The sequence below is a fragment of the Oryx dammah genome, unplaced genomic scaffold (assembly GCF_014754425.2).
Source record: "Oryx dammah isolate SB20612 unplaced genomic scaffold, SCBI_Odam_1.1 HiC_scaffold_26, whole genome shotgun sequence".
In the NCBI taxonomy this organism is placed as follows: Eukaryota; Metazoa; Chordata; class Mammalia; order Artiodactyla; family Bovidae; genus Oryx; species Oryx dammah.
In genome coordinates, this window is record NW_024070210.1 from 65,887,058 (window position 1) to 65,914,601 (window position 27,544).

Consider the following 27,544-nt stretch of genomic DNA (forward strand, 5'->3'; position numbering starts at 1 on the left):
ATAAATGGAAACATTAAATGTGGCCTTTTTTGTCTGGCTTCTTTTACTTAGCATAACGTTTTCAACGATCGTTCATGTTACAGCATGTCAGTACTCCTTCCTTCATTTCAGTTGCCAAATAATACTTTGTAATATGGGTAATACCACATTTTGTTTATCCATTCATCTGTTAATGGATTTTGGGGTTGTTTCTCCTTTATCAGCCATCACAACTAGCATTCTATATTCCCTTTTATGCTGTACTAGTTTTTTAGCTTTTGTTTAGTTTTTTGTCTTAGAATTTGACATTTAGTTAAATTATCTTATGTGTAGTGTATATACTAAGTGAAATTTAGCCTTGTTGCTTTTGATAGCATTTCTCATGTTTTAGTGCTTTCTACTTGGGGATCAGTAGGTTTCAGTTCAGTTTAGTCACTCAGTCGTGTCCGACTCTTTGCGACCCCGTGAATCGCAGCACGCCAGGCCTCCCTGTCCATCACCAACTCCGGAGTTCACTCAAACTCAGGTCCATTGAGTCAGTGATGCCATCCAGCCATCTCATCCTCTGTCGTCCCCTTCTCCTCCTGCCTCCAATCCCTCCCAGCATCAGAGTCTTTTCCAATGAGTCAGCTCTTCGCATGAGGTGACCAAAGTACTGGAGTTTCAGCTTTACCATCATTCCTTCCAAAGAACACCCAGGACCGATCTCCTTCAGAATGGACTGGTTGGATCTCCTTGCAGTCCGAGGGACACTCAAGAGTCTTCAACACCACAGTTCAAAAGCATCAATTCTTCGGCGCTCAGCTTTCTTCACAGTCCAACTCTCACATCCACACATGACTACTGGAAAAACCATAGCCTTGACTAGACGGACCTTTGTTGGCAAAGTAATATCTCTCCTTTTGAATATGCTATCTAGATTGGTCATAACTTTTCTTCCAGGGAGTAAGCGTCTTTTAATTTCATGGCTGCAATCACCATCTGCAGTGATTTTGGAGCCCAAAAAATAGTCTGACACTGTTTCCACTGTTTCCCCATCTATTGGCCATGAAGTAATGGGACCAGATGCCATGATCTTTGTTTTCTGAATGTTGAGCTTTAAGCCAGCTTTGTCAGTCTCCTCTTTTACTTTCATCAAGAGGCTTTTTAGTTCCTCTTCACATTCTCCCATAAGGGTGGTGTCATCTGCATATCTGAGGTTATTGATATTTCTCTCGGCAATCTTGATTCCAGCTTGTGCTTCATCCAGCCCAGCATTTCTCATGATGTACTCTGCGTATAAGTTAAATAAGCAGGGTGACAATATACAGCCTTGATGTAGTAGGTTTAATTGATTACCTTTTTGTTTTTCAGTTGAATTGGTAAAGAATAGTATAAGGGAAACTAGAATGATTATCCATCCTCCAGCTGTTTTTGTCGTTTTGAAAAGTGGAAGAAAAAATCCTTGGATTATGAAAGTAATTGTTTCATATCAGAGGTTCCATTTCCATTTCCTCCCTTTTTCAGAGCATTTTGCTGAGTGATGAATCCAGTGAGGCAGATTCTCATAGTGAAGACAACGATGAAGAAGAAGAAGATGATGACGAAGAGGAAGAACTCAGTTTCAGCAGAGAAGATCTTCATAATATGTTGCGACTACACAAATATAAGAAACTTCACCAGAATAAGTATAGTAAAGAGAAGGAGGTAAAGAGTTCCAGGAGAAATCTCAGGTTTTCATGCTGGGTGTTTACCCTCTGGTTTATATTAATTGTAACTATATCTTTGTAACTTTATATTTAGATGGTGGTTGTAGTTGTTCTAATAATTGAAAAACATTTCACATGCCAAAAAAGTTCAATGTTTTAATGTACACCATTCAGTTCTTGGTATATTCTAGAACTTGTAACTGTAATCACTATCTAATTTCAGAATATTTTCTCCAAAAAGAAGTCTCATTCCACTTAGTTCTTGCTCCTTATTCTGTTTTTCAATTTTTTTTTTTTTTAGTTTCGGCTGTTCCTTGTAGCTTAAGGAATCTGTTTCCTGATAAGAGATTGACCTAGACCACAGAAATGAAAGCCTGGAATCTTAACCACTTAGCCACTAGGGAACTTCCCTCTCATTCTCTTCATTCCGCTCTGCTCCAGGCAGCTATCAATCCACCATTTCTCTATAAATTGCCTAGTCTAGACATTTTGTACAAATGGAACATGTGGTGCTTTATGTCCAGCTTCTCTCACTTAGCATATTTTCAGAGTTCATTCATGTTGTAACATGTATTATTAGTACTTCTTTCCTTTTTATTACCAAATAATATTCTATTGTATGGACATACTGTGTTTTATTTATCCATGCATCATTTGATGAACTAATTGGATTGCTTCTACTTTTTGAGCTTTATGGATCATAGCTATGAATATTGAGTTGTTTCACTTTTTGGCTCTTATGAATAATACTGCCATGAAGATTTGTGTATAGGTTTTCTGTGTGAATATATGTTTTATTTCTCTTGACCATATACCAAGGAAAAGAATCACTGGGTCATATGGTAACTCTGTGCTTTTGAAGGAACTGTCAGGCTGTTTTCCAAGGCACCATTTAAAATTCTTGTGGTTGCTTTTTTAATGCAGTTGTTTTTTTGAAAGTGTTCCTATCTTGGAAAAACTCCCTTTCTTCACATAATAACATTAGATTGATGATTTAAGTGGCAGTTATTTGAATGCTGTTATCAATGCCTTCTGATTTTTGCCAGAAGTCTCAACACTTTGTACATAATGAGTAATAGGATATTTGAAGACCTAAAAGCTTTCCACCATTAAGGTCCAAAGTTAGTTTAGAAAGCTTTGAATAATATGTTAAAAGTTATAAACCTGTAGAAGTGACAGATAGTAAAATATATGACTTCTGACTTAGACAAGGAGTTCCTTCTTAAAGTACAGTGCTAAGGCAGTTGGTATTCAAAATATTGGAGAAGGAAATGACAAACCACTCCAGTATTCTTGCCTGGAGAATCCCAGGGACAGAGGAGCATGGTGGACTACCGTCTGTGGGCTCAGAGTTGGACATGACTGAAGTAACTTAGCAGTAGCAGCATTCAAAATATTTGTTTTTTTTTTTTTTTGAAGTAAAACGCAGATGTGGAAAAGTTCACAGATTTTAAGTGTGCAGTTCGATGAATGTTTTAATAGACCTCATAGTAGTTCTTCATGGCACTCTTGTATGCTAGGTTCAGTCCTTGAACAATTCATTTGGCTATAATTCAGGAAAGAGATTCATCAATGTACTACCTAATTTTATTTATTTATTATCATGGTTACCCATTGAACTTTGGAAGTCAATTTAAATGAAATGTTTGAAAAGATTAATTACTCTTTGGACAGAAAAAAGTAGATTATTTGTATGTTTGAATTCTGGTAACAAAAACACTATGTAAATGTTGTCAAACTCTCTTAGTGGGAAATGAAGAGAGAAGACTTCAAACAATGAAGAATTGGATGGCTGGGGACTATTCAAACCAAATATAAAACTAAGAGCTGGAAAAGCAGATGTTAGGAATCTTAGTAAATCTGAGGACCTATTGGTAATAGAAATATGTTTGTTTCTTGTTGATGAATTCAAGAGGAGACCTTTCGGCAATGACAAATATGTGTCAGAGCAAAGTAAATACTCTGGTGGAGACTCAGAATTATGAAGGATTTTTGTTTGTTTTATTTTTTAAGTTATTTTCAACAACTTGCTGTGTGCATAGCCAGTGAGACCATTTTGTTTTGAAGTTAAGGAAATAATTCACTTTGATGTATTAGATCTTCATTGGTCTCTTTATACTCTAAGAATACATATATGGGAAGAACAGTACATGTAGCAACTGTGGTTTTTCCTCTGGAATGGCTTTTTTAAATAGAGATGATTTGAAGACTGAGCTGTAAGAGAGACAGGCCCTTCTGAGCATCCTGTCTTTGCCTGTTTTAGTTGCAGCAGTACCAGTACTACAGTGCAGGGCTGCTCTCCACCTATGACCCTTTCTATGAGCAGCAGCGGCACCTTCTAGGACCCAAAAAAAAGAAATTCAAGGAAGAAAAGAAACTTAAAGGTAAGCATATTGACTTGCCTTCTACCTTTACTCATTCTCAGTTTCAGGTACATTTGGACTTTGAACGTAATCCATGTAGTAGAAATTTGCTTCATCTGAAAAACCCTAGCCTCCTTTATCTCATCACTAATTTTAAGTATAACTAAACTTATTTTGTTTGGTTTGTGATCTTTTCTAGAATTATGAAGACATGAGAACTATAGATTCTTTGCCAGAGGTTTAAGCCGATTAGTTTATTCCTTTTTTTCCTTCTACATGCTGTCTAAATAGTGAAAGTATTCTGGGAGAGAAAGAAGTTGGTTACACAGGGAGGTATGAGGAGTAACCTGAAGTATTTGGAATAAGATATAATCGTTGCTGTATGTAGTGATTTAAAATAGATCACCTCCTGATATTCAGGAGTGTTTGTTTGCATGTTTGCCAGGAAATGTCTTTTCCTCTCTTGAGTTCCAAGTGTCTGGAAATCAGGAAGGAAATAGGAAAGGAAAGTTTTAGACTATCTGTACTAGGCAGATTTTATTCCCCTAAAAACGCTATTCAGAAAAACTCTTTTTAGCCTTCTTCCCTTGTTTCTTCCACATCCTCCTTGTTTTATCTCTGTAGTCTCTCATCCTTCTACCCTCCCTTTCAAGCTAGGTTTTTCTTTCATGTATAATTTTCTTTTCACAGATCTTAGTGTAATATCAGCAAATGCATTATTTCTTTCTGTTATTTTTTTTTAGTCACCTCACATTGCCACCAAATAGAAATGTTTCCTTCCTCTGATCATTACTTGAGCTCATGATAATTCGTAAGCCTCCCTTCCTATTGTTGGGTTCAAAAGAAATTCAGTTCTCAACATTCTATCTCTCATTCATGTAAACAGGGATATCCAGTGTTCTTTTCCAAGGTAGTGTGATCTTAGAATATTCATGGACCTGGATAGATAAAGGGATAAACACTGCTAGTCTAAGTGGAATGAGAAAAGAATCTTGATTTTTCTTAAAGTGATAAGGTTGTTTTATGACTCTCCTGTGGAAGAGAAGAAAGGCAACCTTCTGAGAGTCTGTTGCTTTGCAGCTAAGTTGAAAAAAGTGAAGAAGAAAAGGCGAAGAGATGAAGAACTTTCCTCTGAAGAATCCCCTCGTCGCCACCACCACCAGACCAAAGTCTTTGCCAAGTTCTCTCATGATGCTCCTCCTCCTGGCACCAAGAAGAAGCACTTATCCATTGAGCAGCTCAATGCCCGTCGCAGGAAAGTGTGGCTCAGCATTGTGAAGAAGGAACTACCAAAGGTCAGTCAGTGCCTCCATGTAGAATTTTCTCTGCCTGCCCTCCAAAAAGAAGCTGGGGGAGCTGGATTCTTTCACAGGATTCAGGAAGAAACTATCTATTGGAATTAGGAGAATCCTGGATAGTTCCCTCCTTGGTTAATTGATTTTCTAGAATTTGATCAGGATTCACAAGATAATTGTTGTGTTATGCTCCTTTGCCAAAAAAAATGGAGGGAGACCTCTTTGAGGAAGAAATACAATTTTCTTACATAAAATAATAGAGACTTGACAGCAAAATTTAAAGTGATAATACAGGAGATTAAAACAAAATGATGGAGATGTGTTTTCTTAGACACTGTAAACATGTAGATGTTACTGAATAATCACAGGTATTAGAAGAAAATGTGAATGATTAGGAAAAACATGTATAAGCATTCATTTTGCTCTTTTAATTTGTTTGAATGTTTTATTTTGATTTACTAATTTCCAACTTAAAAGTTGCAGAAATAATGCAAGGAATGTCTGTATTCCTTAGATTCACCAGTGGTTTGCATTTTATTCAATTAATTGCTTGATTATAAATTGAGTGCAATCTTAATTGAAATAGGAACAGGATATTTCATGAATTTAGAAGCTGATTCTAAACTCTGTGGAAAAAGTCAGTATGTAAGAATTGCTAGAAAAAAAGTAAAAAAACCTTCCCAAACATTAAAACACACTGTAAAATCTCTGCAATTAAAATAGCATGATATTGACACATGAATAGGCAGATAGACTAGTACATTTAATAAGTGATGCTGGACAACTAGATAGCCTTTTCAAAAAAAAGTAAAATTAGGTCTGTGTTTCACACATATACTCTAAATGGATTTGGGATGTCAGTGTAAAAAAATGAAATCATACAAATATTAGAATAAAACGATTGCATTTCTATCTATTTTTTGTGTAGGAAAGAGTTTATAATTCAACATCCAGAGGTAATATAAGAAAATACTCTTAAATTTGACCACATAAAATAAGTTTTTGCCTGACAAAAGACAGCTGACAAACTGTGAGACATTATTTACATTGAATACTATAGTTACAAGGCTATTGTCTCCAACACAGAAAGAACTTAAAAATTGAGGGGAAAAATTACCACAGATTTAGTTCAAAGTGTCTCATAATTGGGGTAATACAAATGAAAAACCACTTAGGTACCCTTAGACAAAAATAAAACTATTTGTCACCTATTACACTGGCAGGAATTTTAAAATATAACTATTCATTCTATTAAGGACCTCTGGGCAAACAGGTGGTCTCATGCATTACTGCTCGGAATACAAATTAGAACTGTATTAGAGGGAAAGTTGGCAACAGATGCATTTACCTTTCAAATCAGTACTTCCACTTCTAGGAATCTACCTTAAAGTAAACACACAAAATACATGTAAATGAGGTTATTCACTGTAGCATTATTTGTAATTGCAAAATAATGAAAACAGTCTAAGTGTCCATATATGGGGCTTGAATTAAACGATGACAGGTCTACTCAGTGGATTATCATACTGCTGTTAAAGAATGAGGAAGACCTCTCTGAGCTGATATAAAGTAATTTCTAGGACATACAGTTAAATGAAAGAGGCAAAACATTAAAAAGTAAATATACCCTTCATGTGAGAACAAAGGGAATATTAAGAAAATGCACAAATACCTGTTCAAAAGAAATTCAAGAGGGATGAACCAGAAATTAAAGTGATTGATTCCTTATAAAGGGCAGGTGGGAAAAGGATAGAAAGAAGGGAAGGAATGGGAACAGGGTAGCAGGGATGAGGAAGAAGTCTTTGAGTGTATCTTGGACAAGGCTGATTTTCAGAACCATACTAATGTTTTATGTGTCACTGACATACTTCAAAATAAAATATCAAGCCAGTCAGGATGTGGCTGGAGAGGAACGTTAGGGGATGTGTAGGCAAAATGGAATAAAAATAGGAACAAATATACTTAACTGTATTAGAAATGAGTAATATAATCAAGTTACAGGGAGTGTGGAACAAGAAACTCATATAAGTAACTGAGGGAAACAGTATTTTGATCAGATATGAAAGGGTAAGCACTGATGGAGCTATACGTAAATGCCATGATTGACACAGAAAAAGTGCTTCTCCCAGGGGTCTAGGTTAACAGTTTTGAAACTACTTTATGTGTATATTAGCATTGAACAAATAAGTAAATACATTGTATGTGAGAGCCAGTTTTCACTTCTGGAGAAAGAAATTAAAAGTAAGAAGGAAGGGGAAAGTTAAAATGAAGCCCATGAAATTTGATTGGAATCAGAGGTATCAGTATAAATTCATGGTTTTATATATACATCCAGATACAGAGATATACTTGGGTGTGTATGTATGTTTTTTTTTTTCTGCCTCTGGTAGCAGTGACACCCTAGTAACAATGAGGATACCTGGCAACCAGGTCTTGGTTTCTAAACAACTTTTATTCTCTAGTAAAAGGAATCAGGGCTCCTTAAAGAAGTACCATATTCCAGAACTCATCAGGGAGAATGCAAAATGAACCTTAGGGAATTTTCTCGTGGTCCAGTGGTTAGAACTTGGTGTGTCAATCCCTGGTTGGAATACTAAGGTTCCACAAGCCACACGGCACAGCCTTTACTCACCCCTCTGCCCTCTGCACCCCGCCCCCACCTCCCACCAAAAAACAGCAAAATAAACCTTAAAACACTTTTAAGTGCTGCTAGAAAGTAAGGAAGTTCTGAAAAAAGCTGGAGGGGAAGGAGGGGTTTGTCAAAAGAACACAGGAACAAACTTAAAGGACCACTTCATGGCCAAAGTTAGAACAATTTGAGCAACAAAATAATAATGATACTGAATTTTAACCCACAGAATAAAAGAAGTAGTTATCAGCCCATACGTCATAAATACCTGAATAGACAAAGGTGTAGATAGAGCACCTCTACCTTTCAGTATGAAATTCAGTTAATATATATAGAAGGAAAGAAGAAAGTAAAATTATCCTTATGCAGATACCACAGTAATACTTGTTGCAGACTAGATGCATTTATGAATGCTAAAATTAGAGAGCAGAAGAGGAGAAACAGAAATTGTATAGCCTCAAAACTGGCAGAGTGCACCTTATCCAAATGACCAAAGTAAATATCACAAGTAATATAAATTTTCATACCATGAACTCCTTGATGTGGTCCACTGGGAGGAGTACATCATCAATGCCTGATTTCTCTGCTTTTCTTGCCGAAGTGCATAATGTCATTCCAGTTGTGAGGAAACACCAGAAAATCCACACATTTTGGGACACTTTGCAGAATAACTGATTGTACTTTTCAAAAGTGTCAAGGACATGAAAGAGAAAGATTGAGGAAATGTTACATGCAGGAAGAGATTAAGGAGAAGAGCAACTAAATGAATGCATTGTTGGATCCTGTTCTAGGATCTTGGAACAGTAAGAGGATATTAGTGCAGAAATTCTTGGCATTCAGATAAGACCTGTAATTTAGTCAGTACTTTGCTGGTGTTAATTTCCTTTCTTAATAATTGTACTATGATTATATAAATTGCTAAAATTAGGGAAAGCGGGGGTGGGGAGTAGTAAGGGAACTCTATTTTTTGCACCTTTTCCATAACTCTAAAGTTAGTTCAGTTTCCTCACACCGTATACAAAAATAAACTCGAATTAAAGACCTGAGAAGATCTGATAAGATATGAAACTCGTGAAAGGAAACATAGGCAGAACAACCTTTGACATAAATTGTAGCAATATTTCTTTGGATCTGTCTCTTAAGGCAAAAGAAAAATAAACAAATGGGATCTAATTAAACTTAAAAGCATTTGCACAGCAAAAGAAACCATTGACAGAATGAAAAGAAAACCTACAAAATGGGAGAAAATATTTACAAATGATGTGACTGGCAAAAGGTTAATATACAAAATATATAAACAACTCACACAACTCAGTATAAATAAAAACATCATAGTTTGAACCTGTTAATCGTATATCACTATCTTGTCCTCTCTTCGCTCTTTCCTCTAGGAACCACTAGTTTGTTCTCTATATCTACGACACTGTTTTTGTTTTACTATATTCATTTGTTTATATTTTAGATTCCACATAAAAGTGGAATTTATTCCACATATGGTAACTGTCTTGCTGTATCTGATTTATTTCACTAAGCATAATACTCCCTAGGTCCATGCATGTTGTTGCAAATGGCACACGTTCATCTGTTGTTGGACACTTAGATTGCTTCCATATCGTGGCTATTGTAAATAGTGCTGCTGTGAACGTTGGGGTGTATGTATCTTTTTGAATCAATTAATATTTTCATAAAATAATTGATGTATTTGTTTTCCCTGGATATGTACCCAGCAGAGGAATTGCTGGATGATGTGCTAGTTCTGATTTAGTTTTTGAGACATCTCCATGCTGTTTTCCATTGCACCTGTACCAATTTACATTCCCACTAACAGTGTGCCTTTTCTCCACATCCTCTCCAACATTTGTTATTTGTGGTCCTCTTGATAGTGACCATTCTGACAGGTATGAGATGCTATTTCCTTTTTGTTTTGATTTGCATTTCTCTGATGACTAGTGCTGTTGAGCATCTTTTCATGTGCCCTGTTGACTTGGTATGAATATTCTTAATGGGAAAAGTTACAGAAAAACTTATTTCATACCTGGTGAAGAGCCTTCAGATGATAAGGAATTCAGTGAGAGTATTTTAGATTTTTATCTTTAGAGTGGCAATAGCTGCTTTAGAGAAAGTTTTTGATAAAAGCCCTAAAAAAATTCCCTTAATCAGACAGTCTGAGGTGGGATTATTATAGAAATGACTTTCAGGCCCTTTGTGTAACTTTAAACCTATTGTTTCTTTATAGTCAGGAGAGTTCTTTAATAATCAGAGAGCCACTAGGCTCTGTCTCTTCTTTTCACATCAAATAAATGGGTTCTCATGGGAAATCAGGTTTTTTTATTGCAGATGGTTGTTTGGTTTTTTTTAATTGAAGTGGAAGACATGATAAGCAGCTTGAGACTTGATTGTGGGCTGCTGAGTCATCTTGTATTAGGTCTGCCTTGGAATTTATGTTGAAGAAGATGAGGTCATGTGGTGGTAGAAATTAAGTAATGGTGGCAGTGGGTGTTCCTTGGCTGGAGGTAGAACTGGAATCACAAACTGAGAGACTAGTTCACCTTTCTCCTAATGATTTCTGTATGTGAGTGCCCTGCTGTCTCAGCTTCTTTGCAGACTGGCCCTAGAAAGCAGTGTCCTAATCAGGGTTAGTATATGTTGTTACATTTTCCTAGTTCAAGCCTTAAATATAACTTAAATTCTTCCCAGAAGTATACAGAAGATTAGATCTAAGGCAGACACAGGACCAGCTTATTCTTTTTAACTTTGCTTTAGGACTTTATGTGTGGTTCTGAGTGGTACATTTGGATAACTCTTGGAAGTGATGTGTCTTTTTTAACTGAAAAAGTAATGTACTTTGAATATGCTTGGTTTGACATTTTTTAAATCTTCATAGAGATCAATAAATGACAGTACCAATCTACACAATCATTTTTTCAAAAAGGAATCCTAATTGAGATATTGTTTTAAATATCTTAGGCCAACAAGCAGAAAGCTTCAGCTCGTAACTTGTTTCTCACCAATAGCCGCAAGGTAAGATTATAGTTTTATATTTCCCGTATTATGTTTTGCTGGAATATGTTCTTGTTATTTAGATCTATGTTTGCTGTTCTTATCTCTTTTGACCTGTTGATAATCTAATAGTACTTGAGAGAGTTTCTCAATGTTTTCAATCTATTTTATAAATAGAATTGCTCTTCCTTGCCTTTTTGGTTTTCATACCTTTTTGGGTAAGACCATAGCCCACTCTTAAGTCCTTGGTCAAACCATGGCATCATCCTGTGCTCAGACTCTTCATCTAAGAAATGGTGGTATTAATACTCTCTCATAGAAGGAGTTAATACAACTTTGTCACTGACTCAATTGACAAGAGTTTGAGCAAACTCTGGGGGACAGTGAAGGACAGGGAAGCCTGGCGTGCTTCAGTCCACGGGGTTGCAAAGAGTTGGATTGGACTGAGCAACAACAACAACAGCACAACTTTGAGTGTTGTGAGAATTAGATGAGGTAAGCTTACTAGTTGTGTGTCCTTGGGCTACTCATCCTCATTTTCTCATCTATATATAAAATACCAACTTCATAGGGTTTTTATGGAGAATGAATTAGTCACGTTAAACTTAGAATGGTGCCTAGCATATAATAAATATTGTTAGCTTTTTTTTTTTTTTTTTTTTTTTAAGTTTTTTGGCCACACCATGTAGCTTGTGGGATTTTGGTTCCCCAAGCAGGAATTGAACCCCCAGGCCCCTTGGCAGTGAGAGCTTGGAGTCCTAACCAGTGTGCTGTCAGGGAGTTCCCAACAGCTCTTAATAGTAATGTGTTTAATAATACTTCAAAACTTCCTAGAATATTGTAGGTTACTATATATTTTTTTCATCTTCTAAGGTCTGTAGATTTCTTACAGGCCTGGGACTAGCTCACACTCCTATTCAGGGATGTTAATCAGATTGGAAGAGAAAAAGATACGGCCATAGGAGGACGGTATATGCACTGGGCGAGTTGAGGGATGCTGTGGTTTAGAGTCCAGGGAGAACTGGCCCCAGTGTTGGGTCCTCCTCCATTGTCATAATACATTGTCATCTGCAGCTCGCCCACCAATGCATGAAGGAGGTGCGTCGAGCCGCCTTGCAGGCCCAAAAAAACTGTAAGGAGACTTTACCTCGTGCCCGCCGCCTCACCAAGGAAATGCTTCTGTACTGGAAGAAGTATGAGAAAGTGGAGAAGGAACACCGCAAACGTGCAGAGAAGGAAGCCTTGGAGCAGCGGAAGTTGGATGAAGAAATGCGGGAGGTAGGGCAATAGCATGAAAGTTTGAAAACCATAATAGCTGCAGCCATATTGAGAGATTGTTTTACATTTCATAAGTTATAAATCTAACCAATGAAACCATCGAAAAAATATTTTAACACATAACTTTGAGGATAGTGATTTTAGTCCAGTAAATCAGTTGTTTTTATTCTTTAGTAAGGTCTTCTCCCTGGCCTTCACCTCTCTTTTGTGTTAATTTCTTATATTCTTTGTAGCCTTATTCTTTTGTTTATTTCTGGAGGACAGTTGCGCTCCCACCCCTACCCCCCCAAAAAAAAGGAAAGAAAAGGATGAAATGAAAGAAAAAGAGAACAGCTTATAGTTTAGCTTGGCTTAGTTCCAGGTGCTGGCTGTAATTTCAGTTTGGTGGAAGATCTGGACTGGTTGCAGTTTTCTGAGACCCATTCTCCCACCTACTTTTCTGTTTTAACTTGCAGTCAGTTCTCTTGCTAAGCTTGATATCAGGAGAGATTAAGGAGACAAAGCCACTGTGTTGCCATTGGTAAACCCATTGGGATGAGTGGAGGGACAGTTGAGGTCTGGAGAAGGAAAAGAATTGGAGGATTGGATATTTTCTTTCAGGTATAAGTAGTACTCCTGTCAAACAGAGCTGTAGAGGCTCTTTTGAGTTCTGCATCGTCCCTCCTGTCTCATGCCTTTGATGGGCAGTATAGATTTTGCCCAGGTTTCTTAAGTCCCTGGGCAATGTGTATTTTTACTTGAAAGACAAATGTGTTTTGAGTTAGTAAACTTTTGATGCTGTTAGAAATACTTGCTCACTGAGTTTAGAGGCATTTGAGTTAGTCATAGATCTTGAAATTTTGAAAGTGACTTGGCTTATAATCTAGGTTTGACATTGTCTCAATATGTTGGTAACTAACTGATAAGAGTTTCATCTGTGATTATGTTGACTTCCATCTTTTTCTGTGAGTTTCTGAATTAAGACATTTTTGATGGATCCTTGTTCCCTTAATTTGCCTTCTTTATTTAAACATATAGTAATTTACTTCCTTTCAGTATAAGGGAATGTTGCTTTTTTGTTTTAATTTAGAAAGGTTTTCTTGATGGTACTTTAGCTTTAGTGAAAATCCATATACTTTATGAAAAGAAATCTTATTTTCTCTCAGATTTTTTTTCCCTAATCTGAATCTGGCTAAAGTGTTTGTTTGTTTTTTTTTTTTTTTTTAAAAAAACCCTGAGAAGTCTGGTTTCATGTCGCATACTTTGGGACTTATATCTTTCCTTGGCCACGTTACTTTTTTAGTACTGTTTTTCTTTTGTACAGGTGGATCAAAGATAACTCAAGTATACTTCATAGGAGTTTTACTATAAAATAGTTCATGCAAAATTAATGACCATTTGATTTGGTATTATTGTGTGAGCTGTATTTCATGTAATTCAGTCTTTTGGATCATTTGCTTACTTATTTTATTGTTTATCTTGAAGAACGATTTTTACTGACATAATGATTATTTTTCTTACTAGGTAATTTCAGGGGCACTTTGAATTTATCTTTTTCATTAAAAAAATTATGTGTTTGTGATATTATATTTAGTCTGTATTCATGTTTTGTAGCTCTCATTATCACAGATGAACAATGGGTTGTTTTGGGCAGCATTTTCTTTTTTTCATAGGCTTCTTAGTCTCAGATACCTCCTGCAGAACAATTTATAGCTCTTCATCACTTATTTTGACTTTCAATGTTAAAGAAGAGTTTTGAACACATATATGTTTTTAAAAATAAAGCTGTACACGTATATTTGTCACCAAAGTTATTAAGTAACATATGGTGTTTAAATTTAGTTGGTATGGTAGTGCAGTTAAAAGTAAAGGAATAAAGAATTAAGCATTTTAGATAGCAGCCTAGTAGAAAAAATATTTCATTTTGTAAAGGAGAGCAAAATATAGGTTGTTATTAGGCTATAAGTGAGGATTATTCCTGGCTTTTAGTGCCACTGTCTTGATTATAAATAAAATTTGTTCATTAGCCATTTTTCCCTTTCTGAATGTAAAGAATTTGTAAAGGAGTTGTTTGCAGACTATGTATAGGTTTAGTGAATGCTGTTGACTACCCTGATTTGACTCTTTTCACTTTCAACTTTTTTCCCTTTTAGGCTAAGAGGCAACAGCGAAAACTGAACTTCCTGATCACCCAGACAGAGTTGTATGCCCATTTCATGAGTCGTAAACGAGACATGGGTCATGATGGGATCCAGGAAGAAATCTTAAGGAAACTGGAAGATAGTTCTGCCCAGAGACAAATTGACATTGGTGGAGGGGTGGTAGTTAACATCACACAGGAGGACTATGGTGAGTCCTGAATCAGAAATTAGAGAAAGGAGATACCCCACATTTTTTCATATTTCAGGTTATATTCATTATTAATTCTTGTAAGTTTTGTCTTGATCAATAAGTAGTGTTGATCAAAAGGGAACTTTATTTTAACTGGAGTAGGGAAAGAAAGTATGAATGTTTCTATAAAATAAGCATATGGAAAGCTTTTATTGAAGAATTTAAAGAGGAAAAGGTGTGGTTATTTGATCTTACAAATTTGGGAAGATTTTGTCTTTTGATTTGTTAATAGAAATAAAAGATATTTTATCAGAAGAATGCAGTGAATTTGTCTCTCACATAACAGAATTCTTGGTGATACAAGTAAAACATGAGAAGAGACTATTTCGATACTTTTGTGACCACACAGAGAGGGAGGAATTGGTGTAAAGTTTAAGAGGAGTTTCACAGAGAATAGTGCTCAAGATCATATTGAGTAAGAGAAAATGAAAGTGCTTCAGATTATCTTGGGATTTAAACATTATCTATTGTTTTATTTTAGAATCGTTTCACCCAGTATAAATATATTACAATTTTGAATCCTCGTTGTCTTGCCTTTCCTGGCTTTAGCATTGCTTCGTGCGTGAAATGCAGAATTGGAAAACTGGAGCTCAGTCTCCTGGTGGCTTTTGTGAGCTGACTTTGGCTCCTGGAGACCATGGGAGACCCCTACCTCCATTACCACTTCCAGGTCCTTACGTCTGTCAAATAATTAGATCCTTTTCTTCTCCCTCACCCTCTTTGAATTTAGGGATATACAGAATGTGGAGTCAGGGATCCACATATGCTAGTATAAATTGCATCCTTGAAAGAGGTCAGTTAATGAGGTGTTATAATCAAAGTTTTTCCCTTTTCAGATAGTAACCATTTCAAAGCCCAGGCCCTGAAGAATGCTGAAAATGCTTATCATATTCATCAGGCTCGGGTGAGTCTTAGAAATGAACTGTTGGGTCCTGGAAATACCCTTACAGCCTTTCACTTAGGTAGTCTTCCTTTAAGCTTAATCATATTTTCAATTAAAAACATTGTTGAATGTGTATATATGTATGAGACTGTATTGGATGGGGATTGTAGCTCTATTTACTTTAGAATAATAGTAGGAATACTTGAGTAAGATGGGAAACGAGCTTTCGCTTTTCTAAGCTTTAAAAATGTGTTGACTAAAGCTAAGAGAGTTTTTCTATTTTTTTTCCTCTGTCCTCGCCAGTAAGTATGTATAATACCAAGTGAAGTGCATCATTGTTTAGTGAAAAATACCATACTCTTGATTGTTAAGAAAGCTATATCATGTCTAAAAAATGCTAAGTTTGCACATTCTTTCACTTTAGTAATAACTTGCTTATTCATGATACAGTGACATATGAAATCAGAAAGAAACAACAGATTAAGTTAAGTAAAGAATTAAGTAAACATTAATTAAACACAGTTAAGTAAACACCATTTAATATACTGCATAGGAGCCCCTGTGTCACTGACAGAATCCAAGTCAAGGATAGAGACTAAATACCCTGACCAATCAAATAGATTTTATATCACATTTTAAATAAATTCATTGATGAAGCAAGTAATTATGTAATATGGCTTAGTGCCTGTCTATCAAAAGTGTATGCTTAATACAACTGTTAATTTTGAAATATTAGTAATATACTTTAATGTACGGTTGACCATTAAGTAACTCTGGGAGTTAGTGGTGCCAACACACCCTGAAGTCAAAAATCTTTGTACGACTTTACAGTCAGCCTGCCATGTCTATGGAGCCACATCCACAGATTCAACCAATGGCAGGATCATGTAGTACTCTTGTACATATTTAGTGGAAAAAATTTTCATGTCAGTTGACCTACACAGTTCAAAGCCTTGTTGTTCAAGAGTCAGTTATATCATGCTTTGTATGTAATACGATATATTACATTATTGGAAAGTTCGTTCCAGCCAGCACAAGATAGATACATTGGCATTATGAATTTCATTTGAATTTAATTATTTTCCTCTTATATTTTTCTTCTAATATACTTTTATTTTCCAGACAAGGTCATTTGATGAAGATGCAAAAGAAAGTCGAGCAGCTGCCCTGCGGGCAGCAAACAAGTCTGGCACTGGGTTTGGGGAGAGTTATAGCCTGGCAAACCCATCTATCCGGGCTGGTGAGGATATTCCACAGCCTACAATTTTTAATGGCAAATTAAAAGGTTATCAGCTGAAAGGCATGAATTGGTTGGCAAATCTCTATGAACAGGTGAATTTTAGAACTATGTGCTACCCCCTCTGTTTTGTTTGTAAATTATATATTATGAAATGAGCACAAGAAAATGTTTTAGATTTCATCCTTTAAAAAAAAAAAAAAGCATTGTCTTTTGGCAGGAATCAGAAAGATGTCTCTATTTCTAACCTGGAAGCTTTATAGGGAAATATTTGTATCGTGTATAAAATTTGTCTTAAGTGGTCTTAGTAAGCCTGATTGCTTTTGTACCTGGATTAGATTAGCTGAAAAACTGGGTTTGGCCCATTTGTCTCATGTATCATGATTCAGAGTTATAGCTTGGAATTGACAAAAGGAATCATTACAGTAGTGAGTAATAGTGCTGAAACTGGGTATCTCTAGTCACTTTTGTTTGAACAGGTCTGACATTTTGGGTAGTTCTTTTTGGCAGTAATGAAGCATGAGAAAAAACTCTGTTTTTTTTTTCCAGGGTATTAATGGCATTCTTGCAGATGAAATGGGCCTTGGTAAAACAGTACAAAGCATTGCCCTCCTGGCCCATCTGGCTGAGGTGGGTAGATGCATGCAGTCTTTTCATCTTCCTCTCTCTCAATTCTAGGGTTGTTTTCTACTGAGCCATTATCAAGCACTATGCTAGATTCTGTAGCATACCATGACATTAGGTCTTGGTCCTTGGCTTGAAAACCTTTACAAGGTGACACAGTGTGTTGAAACTTTCTAGTTTTCAAGAATGTTAGGACAGGTTTTGAGCATATGTGTTTTCACTCCCCATCTCCTGCTTCTGTTGAGAACCACCAGTGTAGTGGCAAAAACACTGTAGTTAGTTAGATCAGAAGACCTGGTTTCACATCTCAGCTCTATGCTTACTAGCAGTGTTAATTTGGACAGTTCACTTATCTCTTTTGACCTGACTTCCCTTTAACTCTCTGAGGTTTAGTTTCCACTTCTGCAAAGTGGGGCTCATACCTACCTTACAGGAATTTTGTAAGAATTAAATGAGAAAAAATGTGTGAAGTCATTTTGAAAAAAGCAAAATGCTCTATTCCAATTAAATAATAGTAATATTGTTGTGATCATCTAGTATAAGGAAAAGCAACACATACAAGTCAGTATGTCATAAGTGCTTTGTGAATGATACAGATTAGGACCTATAAGAGGTGGGAGGAGTGGGGGTAATTGCTTGCTGTTTTTTTCTCAAGATGTTACTACCAACTTCCTTGTTTGTGTTACTGTAACATAGAATATTATTTTTCTTAACATATGATATTATTATTGAGTGTACAGGTATGAGAAATGGGAAACATTTCTTTTGTTACAGTGCATTGCCTATTAAACTATTTTTGTTGTTAATTATAATTTTGAGTTAAATCTCTTCAGTTTTCCTGCAGTTGGCTGACGTAGATTTTCTGTTTCAGAGAGAGAACATTTGGGGACCTTTCTTAATAATTTCGCCTGCATCCACACTTAACAATTGGCACCAGGAGTTTACTAGATTTGTTCCTAAATTTAAGGTAAAAATCAATAATAATTCTCTTTTTAAAATAAACATTCTGACTCCATTTTTGCTGCCTTCCTTAATTGCTCATAATAGCTTTTAATTCTTGCATTTTTTTCAAATAACCTTCATACACTTCCTATTGAAGTTACTGATGGGAACGATAAGAGAGCATGTTGCATCCTTCTGTTTTATGAGAAAGCCGAAGTCCAGTTTGAGTGATTTTGCTGTATTGGCCACATGAATTGTAGCTCCCAGTTGTACTGCCATAATAGAAAGTATCTATGTTGCTGACTTAATGTAGGTTTTGATAAATCATAATCAGTTTTCTTGACACTCCAAAGCCACCTCTTTGGTCTTGGTCCAGGTTATAATGCCCTAAGGTAACAATGTGAAAATTGATTTTAACTAATGTAGAGGAAAATAATTGATATTGACATAGGAAGTGATCAGCAAGGAAGTATGTTACATCAAATACAGACAAGATTTAAATAGGAGTTTAATTATGCAAAGCTGTTGGGATGTAAGAAAGAATGGATAGGATTTATTATCTTATTTGCAAGTAAAAAGAAGGAAATGTTAAATACTTGTCTCTAAAGGAATATAATGATAATGAAGTTGCATGTTAAGAAGGATTTTATGGAGATTATGTATCAAGAGATATTGACATGATCTCTGATCTTGGGTCTCGATAATAAACCGGTTCCACACAATTTAAGAGCATGGGAGGTGTTTTTCTGGCTTATGCTTCATATGGAATAGGGACATTTCTGAGATATTCCACTTTGGGGCACTTTTGTGTCTGTGGCCCCACCTTTGTAGCTGAATTAATAGACCTAAGAACTGTTTACAAGGCACATTATGTATATGGCTTTTAGCTTGGCCAGCTCATTCTAAGGAGGTGAGGTCATTCTAAGGCAATTTGTTGAGTATTTTCTCTGTAGAGTTTTTTCGCATTGAATATGGAGCGCCTCATCTTTTTTTCTGCTCTTTTGTTGTTACATGGTAAACAATTAGGAGGTCAAAAAGTTGTCTTAAAATTTTCTTAGAAACCACCTTCAATATTTCCTTCACAGGCCAATAGATGGCAATGTAATACTCCTTAATGTCATTGGTACCTCTCCTTTGACTTTATACCAGTGCCTGAAACTGAGTTTTCATTTGTATGTTGAGCTTCCTTTTGAAGCTCTAGTTTAGGGGTCAGTAAAATAGGACTTCTGGGCCAGTTGAAAGTGTGCAGTTGAGTAGTATTAAGTACATTTGTTGTGATAATCACTGCTGTCTGGTTGCAGAATTTTATCATCCCAAACAGAAATCTCTTTCCCTATTTCCCTTTCCCTCTGGCCCCTGTCTACCACAAATTGTCTTTATGTCTCTGTGGATTTGCTTATTCTGAATATTTTGTATACCTGGAATGTGGCCTTTCATGTGGCTTCTTTTCACTTAGCAGTTTTTTCAAGGTGTTCGTCATGTTGTGCACTTCATTCCTTTTTCTGATTGAATAATATTCAGTCATAACATATAGTGAGTATAATATTATAGTGAATTTCTGGGTATACTGTATTTTGTTTATCCATTCATCTGTCGATGGATATTTTGATTGTTTCTTCTTTTTGACTATTGTTAATAATACTGCTGTAAACATTCATGTACAGGTTTCTATTTGAACACTTGTCCTCTTTTCAGTTCTTTTGGGTATAACCTAGGGGTGGAAATGCTATCACCTTGTATTTAATTTATTGAGGAATTCACCTCCTATTCTTTGGTACAGCTTATGAGCTAAGAATAGTTGTTTTTTTTTGTTTTTTTTTTTTACTTTTTAAAATTGTTGCTTATAAAAGAATAATATTTCATTGCAAATGAAATATGAAATTTGAGTACACATATGTTTGATGTATATATTACATAAATATTAAATTTTATTATTTGTGGCAGCATTAACATCACAACAGCAGAGTTGAGTAGTTGTGGCAGAGGCTGGCATACAAAGCTAAAATTACTATCTGGCTATTTATAGAAAAAGTTTGATGACATTTGGTCTATTAATTCATTGTTTCTATTGCCATTATTCCTTTAAATTGTCAGATATGTGTTCACTTCCCTGCAGCACATAGTCAGAAGTAGACATTACTCAAGTTTAAGGTCTGGTTACATTCAAAAGATACTTAGATCTATTATGATAACATCTAAAAGTTCATTTTATTTGGCAACTGTCTGAGTAACACTGGTTTTATGATTCTGGTATGATTAGTGCCTATGACCTCCCTCCTTTTCCTCATGAAATAGGTTTACATTGTTTCTCTTGACTAATGTACCACTTTTCATTCCTAAAATTGAGTATTCAATGTGTTTTCTATTTCATTTATTTCTACTCTTTTTTTATTCTTTTCCTACTTTTTTGGGTAAACTTCTTTATCTTTCTGTCATTTTGAGATGGAGCTTAAATGGTTTATTTTCAGCTTTTTCTAATGTTTATTCAAGGGTATTGTTTTCTTAGCATGACCATAGCCATCAAAGGTTTGAGGTGTCACATTTTTATTATCTTAACATTCAAAATACTTTCCAGTTTCTACTTCAAGTTCTTATTTGATTCATGGGTTACTTAAAAGTGTTTTTCTTATTTTCTAAACAAAGGATGATTTTCTAGATATCTTTTTGTTATTTATAGCTTAAATCCACTGATAAGAAAATATGCTTCTTATTATTTAATCCTTCAAAATTTGTTGAGCTTTGCTTTTATGGCTCAGCACATGGGCAGTTTTTATAAGTGTTCCTATTTGTGTGTGAAAATAGTTTTTCTGCACTGTTAAGTACATTTTTGTATATATGTTGATTAGGTCAAGTTTGTTAACTTGTTCTTTACTGTTACATCTTTATTGATTTTTTTTTTTGTGTGCCTGTCCTATTACTGACTGAAAGAAGTGTGTTAATATTGACAACAGTTATGGATTTATGCATTTTTGTTTTCTTGTTTATTTTTACTTTGAGGCAGTGAGATGTACACAGATTTACAATTTTATCTTCCTGGTGAATGAACTTTTTATTAATACAAAATTCTTTCTTTAAGAAGGAAAATCTTAAAATCTATTTTCTTTAATATTCACTAACCAAACACTTTTGGTTAGTGTTTGCCTGCTCTCTTTTTTCTGTTAACTATTCTGTATCTTTATATTTAACATGTATTTCTTTTATTTGGAATATCTGTGCTTACTTTTAATGTAATTATTGATATGCTGCATTTAAATCTGTTGCCTCTTTGCTTTCTTCTTTCACCTGTTTAACTTCCCTTTTTTCCCTTTGAGTCCTTTTGAATCGATTCGATTTTATCCTTATTTTTTTTCCTTTTATTTATTTTTTAAAAAATATTATTTATTGGGACTTCTCTAGTGGTCCACTGATTGAGAATCTGCCTGACAATGCAGGGGGCATGGGTTCAACCCTTGATCTAGGAAGATTCCACATTCTGCGGGGCAGCTGAGCCCTGAGTAGCCCATGAACCGCCACTAGAGAAAGCCCATCTGTAGTAAGGAAGACCCTGCACAGCCAAAAATAAAATAAATAATATTTATTTTAAAATAATAAAGTATTATTTATTTATTTGGCTGCATTGAGTCTTAGTTGCAGACCGAAGGATCTTTGTTGGATCATGCAGGATCTTTTGTTGTGGTGCATGGACCCTCTAGCTGTGGTCTGCAGGCTCAGTAGTTGTAGAGCACAGGCTTCTTGGCTCCACAGTGTGTGGGGTCTTAGTTTCCCAGCCAGGGACTGACCCAAGTTCCCTGCATTGCAAGGTGGATTCTTAGCTACTGGACTACTGAGGAAGTAGTAGTATTTCTTATCCCTTTTAAACTTGCTAATTATATATTCATTCTGTTACTCAGTAGATTCCCGGGAAAATACAACATGCATGCTTAACTTCCTCAAAAAAAAATACAAGTTAATACTGTTAATACTTTTCAGATAATAGAAAGACCTTAGTATAGTACTGTAACTACACTCCCCTTCTCTAAACTTAACACAGTTGTTTTTGTATATATTTTATATTTTAAACCCCAGAAGACATTTTACTATTATTTGTACTTTTGAAATTATTTAGATTTATTCATATTATTCACATTCATTTCTCATTGATCTTCATCCCTTCTTGCATACTTGTGCTTCCATCTCTGAGATATTTCAGAAGAACAAGACATATCAAGTTATGGATTCAAGAAGCACTTTGAATCCCGTAACAATAAAAAGAATGAGAGTTACATCTAGGTACATTACAGAATTGCTGAGTTTTGCATTCTTTTGTTTCTCCATGCTTTGGTCTGGATGTTTCCTTCTGACCTCTCTTGTAGTTCACTAATTTTCTCTTCAACTGATTCAGTCTATTGAATTCATCATTTAATTCTTAATTCTAGTTATTTTTTCAGTTCTAGAAATTGCCTTTGGTTCTCTTGTAATTTCTAGTGTAACACTGAAGTTCTAAATCTCCTCTTTTAATTCTGTGAACAAACAAGCATTTGTTTAAAAGTTTGTTTCTAAAATTTTTGTTTTGGTTTTGTTTTAATGCAAGATGTATAGGAAAAATTCTGGAGATAATTGTGAGCTCTGAATGTTAATTTCTTCTTCCAGAGAGAGGATTAATGTATGTTTGGGGTTTTGTTGTGGATTTTTTTGCCTACAGTAATTTTTTTCTGGGACAGTAATAATCCAAAGCTCCATTAATCTAAGTCAGGAGTTGGAATGAATTGAAGCTAGATTTCAGAATCTGATAAAACAAGTGTATGTATAGTTTACCTTTACTATCCGTGTGTATATATCTTTTCATTTCCAACTTAAGGCCAGGGAGGTAGGTAGTTATCAGAAACCTTCCTCCTTGAACTACAGTTTTTTGTTTGTGGGTCCTGTGTCCCTTTAAAAAAAGAAAAACAACTTTTCAGTTTCATAGTGTCTCAACTAGAACTTTTGGGAAGGATCAGCACTCTCTAGGGGAACATGTACAATGCCAGGCTTTCCTGTCTTTTCTAGATCTAGACTCTATAATTCTTCACTGCCCAAGTAGCTCTCTGATGCCTTTTCAAACAGTTGTTTTGCATTTGTGTTTTAACTGGGTCAGTAGAAGAGTGCTAGTCCAACTCCTAGTGCAATAATGATAGAAGAGGAATTCCTATATTCATTCTGTTAAGATTTTTTAAAAAGCCTTTCTGAATAATGTATCGGTGATGATGAAAGTGAAAGTGTTAGTCACTCAATCATGTCCAACTTTTTGCAACCTCATGGACTGTAGCCCCCCCAGCCTCCTCTGTCCATGAAATTCTCCAGGCAAGAATACTGGAGAGGGTAGCTGTTCTCTTCTCCAGGGGATCCTCCCGACCCAGAGATTGAACCTAGGTCTCCTGAATTACAGTCAGATTCTTTACCATCTGAGCCACCAGAAAATCCTATATTTATAATGATACTTTTAAGATTATCAGTAGAAACTAATATACATATTGGTCCTTTTTCCAGGTGCTACCATATTGGGGAAATCCTCATGATAGAAAAGTCATCAGGAGGTTTTGGAGTCAGGTAACTTTCAGCTTACTGTAAGCATATACACACACACATATACATATTCACACATATATGCATTCATTATTTCTCCAGTTGATTTGAATAATTTCTCTTACATAAAATCTTACATGTTTCTATGCAGATGTAATTTTTTTTCTTTTACAATGTTTTTCCTGTTAGACAGTCAGTCAGGATTAAGAACTTTTCTCTTTAATAAGCTGATGACCACTTTTTAACAAGGTTTGTGATTAAGATGACTACTTTAAAAATAATTACACTTTAATTCACTACACATCTCCTACATGAGAAACATATCTTTAAGGCTATCTTAAACTTCTTGGCCTTAGGAAATACAGTCCATTCCTTATTGTCTTATTATGAATTGTTTAGGTTTCTCTTTTCACCCTTGCCCTCTTATATTTACAGAAGACCCTCTACACTCAGGATGCCCCCTTCCATGTGGTTATCACCAGTTACCAGCTGGTGGTACAGGATGTAAAGTATTTCCAGCGAGTCAAGTGGCAGTACATGGTACTGGATGAGGCTCAGGCACTCAAGAGTAGTTCCAGGTAATTCAAGTAGTAGAAGTAAAGTCTGTGGACTGAGGACATACAGATACGTAGATACGTGTATGACACACGCACACAAGAATGAAGGTCAGAGAGAATTCAAAACGTGGTATCTGCGGAAACCATGTATCTGACCAGAAGGCATAAATTCTTTTTTCGCATTTTCATGGAATGTAAATATTAATGTTTAGAGTGTGAGGATTTTTCTCTGCTTCTTCCTCCTCACTCAATAATTATGGCATTTTAACTGATTTTCGTTCTTGAGGGAAATTTTCTGTGGAGGAAGGGGTAGCTGCCCTTTGCTTGAGGGATTACTTTACAGATCTTGGTAGGAAGCAGAATGTTAAATTCTGTGGATTATAGCTTCTACTATTTTATGCAGGTTATCCTAGTCCCTGGATGGTTATTAGACTCCCAAGAATCCTTTAATTGGAAGTTACATGTTTAAAATGTTCTAATACCTTCAAGCTCCCAGACTGAATAGTAAATGAGTGCTTGGCTGTGAAGTGTTATTCAGTGGTATTAGACCTTGAGTTTGATGGATTTTATTAACTCTTGGTGAATTCATAGGACTTTCGTAGAAGTCCATGTTAACTGGCAGAATAGTATTTTCCATGGACCTTTCCATTCTCTGAAGAGCATAATTTCCTGTTTCACTCTTTTGAAGTAGGGCACACTTGTGGCCAGGAGCAATAGATTCATTCACTTTGTATTTTTTTCTCACACCCTTTCTCATTTTCCACTGTTCCCTCCAAACTCACACTAGAAGCATATAGAATAATAATTTTAAAACTTTCCGCTATGCGTTTTCAGTCGCTTAGTTGTGTCTGACTCTTTGCAACCCCATGAATTGTAGCCCACCAGGCTCCTTTGTCCATGGGATTTCCCAGGCAAGAATACAGAAATGGGTTGCTATTTCCTCCTCTAGGGGATCTTCCCCACCCAGAGATTGAACCTGTGACTCCTGGGTCTCCTCCATTGGCAGGCGGATTCTTTACCACTAGTGCCACCAGTTATATGGTTTGTATCAACAAAACTGACTAAAGATAGTGAAGGACTTTATCAAGCCAGAACGGATCCTAATCTGCCTTTTTGGGCTTCCCTGCTGCCTCAGATCATAAAGAATCTGCCTACAATGTAGAAGACCTGGGTTTGATCCCTGGGTTGGGAAGATCCCCTGGAGAAGAGAATGCCTACTCACTCCAATATTCTTGCCTGGAGAATTCCATGGACAGAGGAGCTTGCCAGGCTATAGTCCATGGGGTTGCAAACAATTGAACGATTAACACTTTCACTGCCTATTTGAGGATGTTTTAAAACTTTAATACCTTAATATCATGTTTTCAGTATAGAGAAGTCAATTCCTTTGAAATTTCCTATCCTCAGCTTTGTTGAATGATATTTTTCAGTTGTGTTTATTATAGATTGCTTGATTCTGAATGTTTGTTATTTTTTGAAAAGCATTTCTAGAAATAAGGGTTCTCAGTAGGGCGAATAAAGATTTACTGCTAACTTGGAATTTATTGCTCATTTTATTGAACAGTGTTCGTTGGAAGATACTCTTGCAGTTTCAGTGTCGGAATCGGCTTTTGCTCACTGGGACCCCCATTCAGAACACTATGGCAGAGGTAGGCACTAGTAACAGATTGGAATTCTTTATCTAGGCCCACCCAGAGTGTTATAGCTGTATACAACTTATAATCCCCCATGTAAAAGGAAGAATTTGCCCTATGTGGTTTTTTGTGGGGAGGTGCAGAGGAGGCATCATTCCTATTTTCTTATTCTCTGGCACAAGGCAAGTAAGTTTCTTTATTCTTTGGTACTTAAATAATGATCACATTAAGAATGCTGCTCATCTGATGCAGAGATATTTTTATATTAGGATGAAAAGGTAATATTCTTTAACACTGAGAGGAGCTAAAATTCTTTCTTATCATCTAAAATAGGAATCAGAAAACTTTCTATAAAGAATCTGATAGTAAATATTTAGACTTTATGGGCCATATAGTCATTGCACAGCTATTCAACCTTCCATTGTAATGTGAAAGCAGTCATAGATGATATATAAAAGAATAGGTATGACTATGTTCCACTATAAAGTTTGATTTATAAAAGTAGATGGCAGACCAGACTTGGCACCAGAAGTCATAATTTACTGATCCCTGATCTAGAGTTATTATTAGCAAGTTTTGCTACCTCATACAGTGTTCAGTTGTGGATGGATCTTTGTATAAATTTTAAAACTGTCTCACTGCAAAATCTGAGCAGGACTTTGAGACTTTGTGTGTAAAATTAATTGAAAAATACCACAGTTTGCTACAGTGCCTTGTTAAAGTTGGTTGATGAGACATGTGCTTATACACTCTCACTTAGTCACACATATACGTGCACCTAGACACAGGTAAACAAATCTGCAAGTTCACTTTCTCTCTCTCTGAACTCATTATGTCTTCACATCCTGTCATTTCATTGCTCTGTAGCTATTTTACTTTTCATTTGTTTCCAGCTCTGGGCTCTATTGCATTTCATTATGCCAACGTTATTTGATTCACACGAGGAATTTAATGAATGGTTTTCCAAGGACATTGAGAGCCATGCCGAAAACAAATCTGCCATAGATGAGAGTGAGTACTTTTATGAACTTTCATTCTTATTAGTGTAGGCAACACATAATTGTATCTTTTCTTCTGTGTAAAGAATTTTCTTCTAGTATGCATAAGAGGATCTGAGACAAAAGTTTTTTCTCTTTTAAAATAAATTTTTTTCTTTTTTATGTGCTTTCTGTGTGTCTAAGAGTCAAAAAAGGACTTATCAAGTGATGCTGCTGTAGTGTTGACTATTTACTCAAGGCAGAACAGGCAAAGTTCACATTTTGGCTTACAAAATCCTCATTTTCCACATAGATCCTGAAAAATTTTATATTCTTTGTGAAATGGGGTAAGGCTTTTTGCGTGTAATAAAAACAAAATATTAGAAGGGTAATTTTTGGTATTTTTCTTTACATATTAGGATTTATTTCTTCTTTGAACATTTTTGAATTTTTATTCTAAATTGTTTTGATCTCTTGACTAGTATCTTTTAAGAGAGTTATGGAGTATGTATTACACAATGTGAAGTGATATCTACCATTGGAAAAG

General features: G+C 35.6%; 1 protein-coding gene across 2 annotated transcripts in view; it reads left to right on the forward strand.

Annotated features, from left to right (window-relative positions):
• Positions 1–27,544, forward strand: part of INO80 (INO80 complex ATPase subunit) — a 121,221-nt gene that overhangs the window by 30,379 nt on the left and 63,298 nt on the right. For both annotated transcript variants that reach the window (XM_040226893.1, XM_040226894.1), the window contains exons 5-18: positions 1,486–1,665; positions 3,931–4,051; positions 5,111–5,325; positions 10,922–10,975; positions 12,029–12,232; positions 14,365–14,560; positions 15,439–15,506; positions 16,608–16,817; positions 17,272–17,352; positions 18,218–18,313; positions 23,794–23,853; positions 24,265–24,407; positions 25,951–26,035; positions 26,914–27,031. In XM_040226893.1, the coding sequence (XP_040082827.1) occupies positions 1,486–1,665; positions 3,931–4,051; positions 5,111–5,325; positions 10,922–10,975; positions 12,029–12,232; positions 14,365–14,560; positions 15,439–15,506; positions 16,608–16,817; positions 17,272–17,352; positions 18,218–18,313; positions 23,794–23,853; positions 24,265–24,407; positions 25,951–26,035; positions 26,914–27,031 (1,831 nt within the window). The remainder of the gene's footprint in view (positions 1–1,485; positions 1,666–3,930; positions 4,052–5,110; positions 5,326–10,921; positions 10,976–12,028; positions 12,233–14,364; positions 14,561–15,438; positions 15,507–16,607; positions 16,818–17,271; positions 17,353–18,217; positions 18,314–23,793; positions 23,854–24,264; positions 24,408–25,950; positions 26,036–26,913; positions 27,032–27,544) is intronic.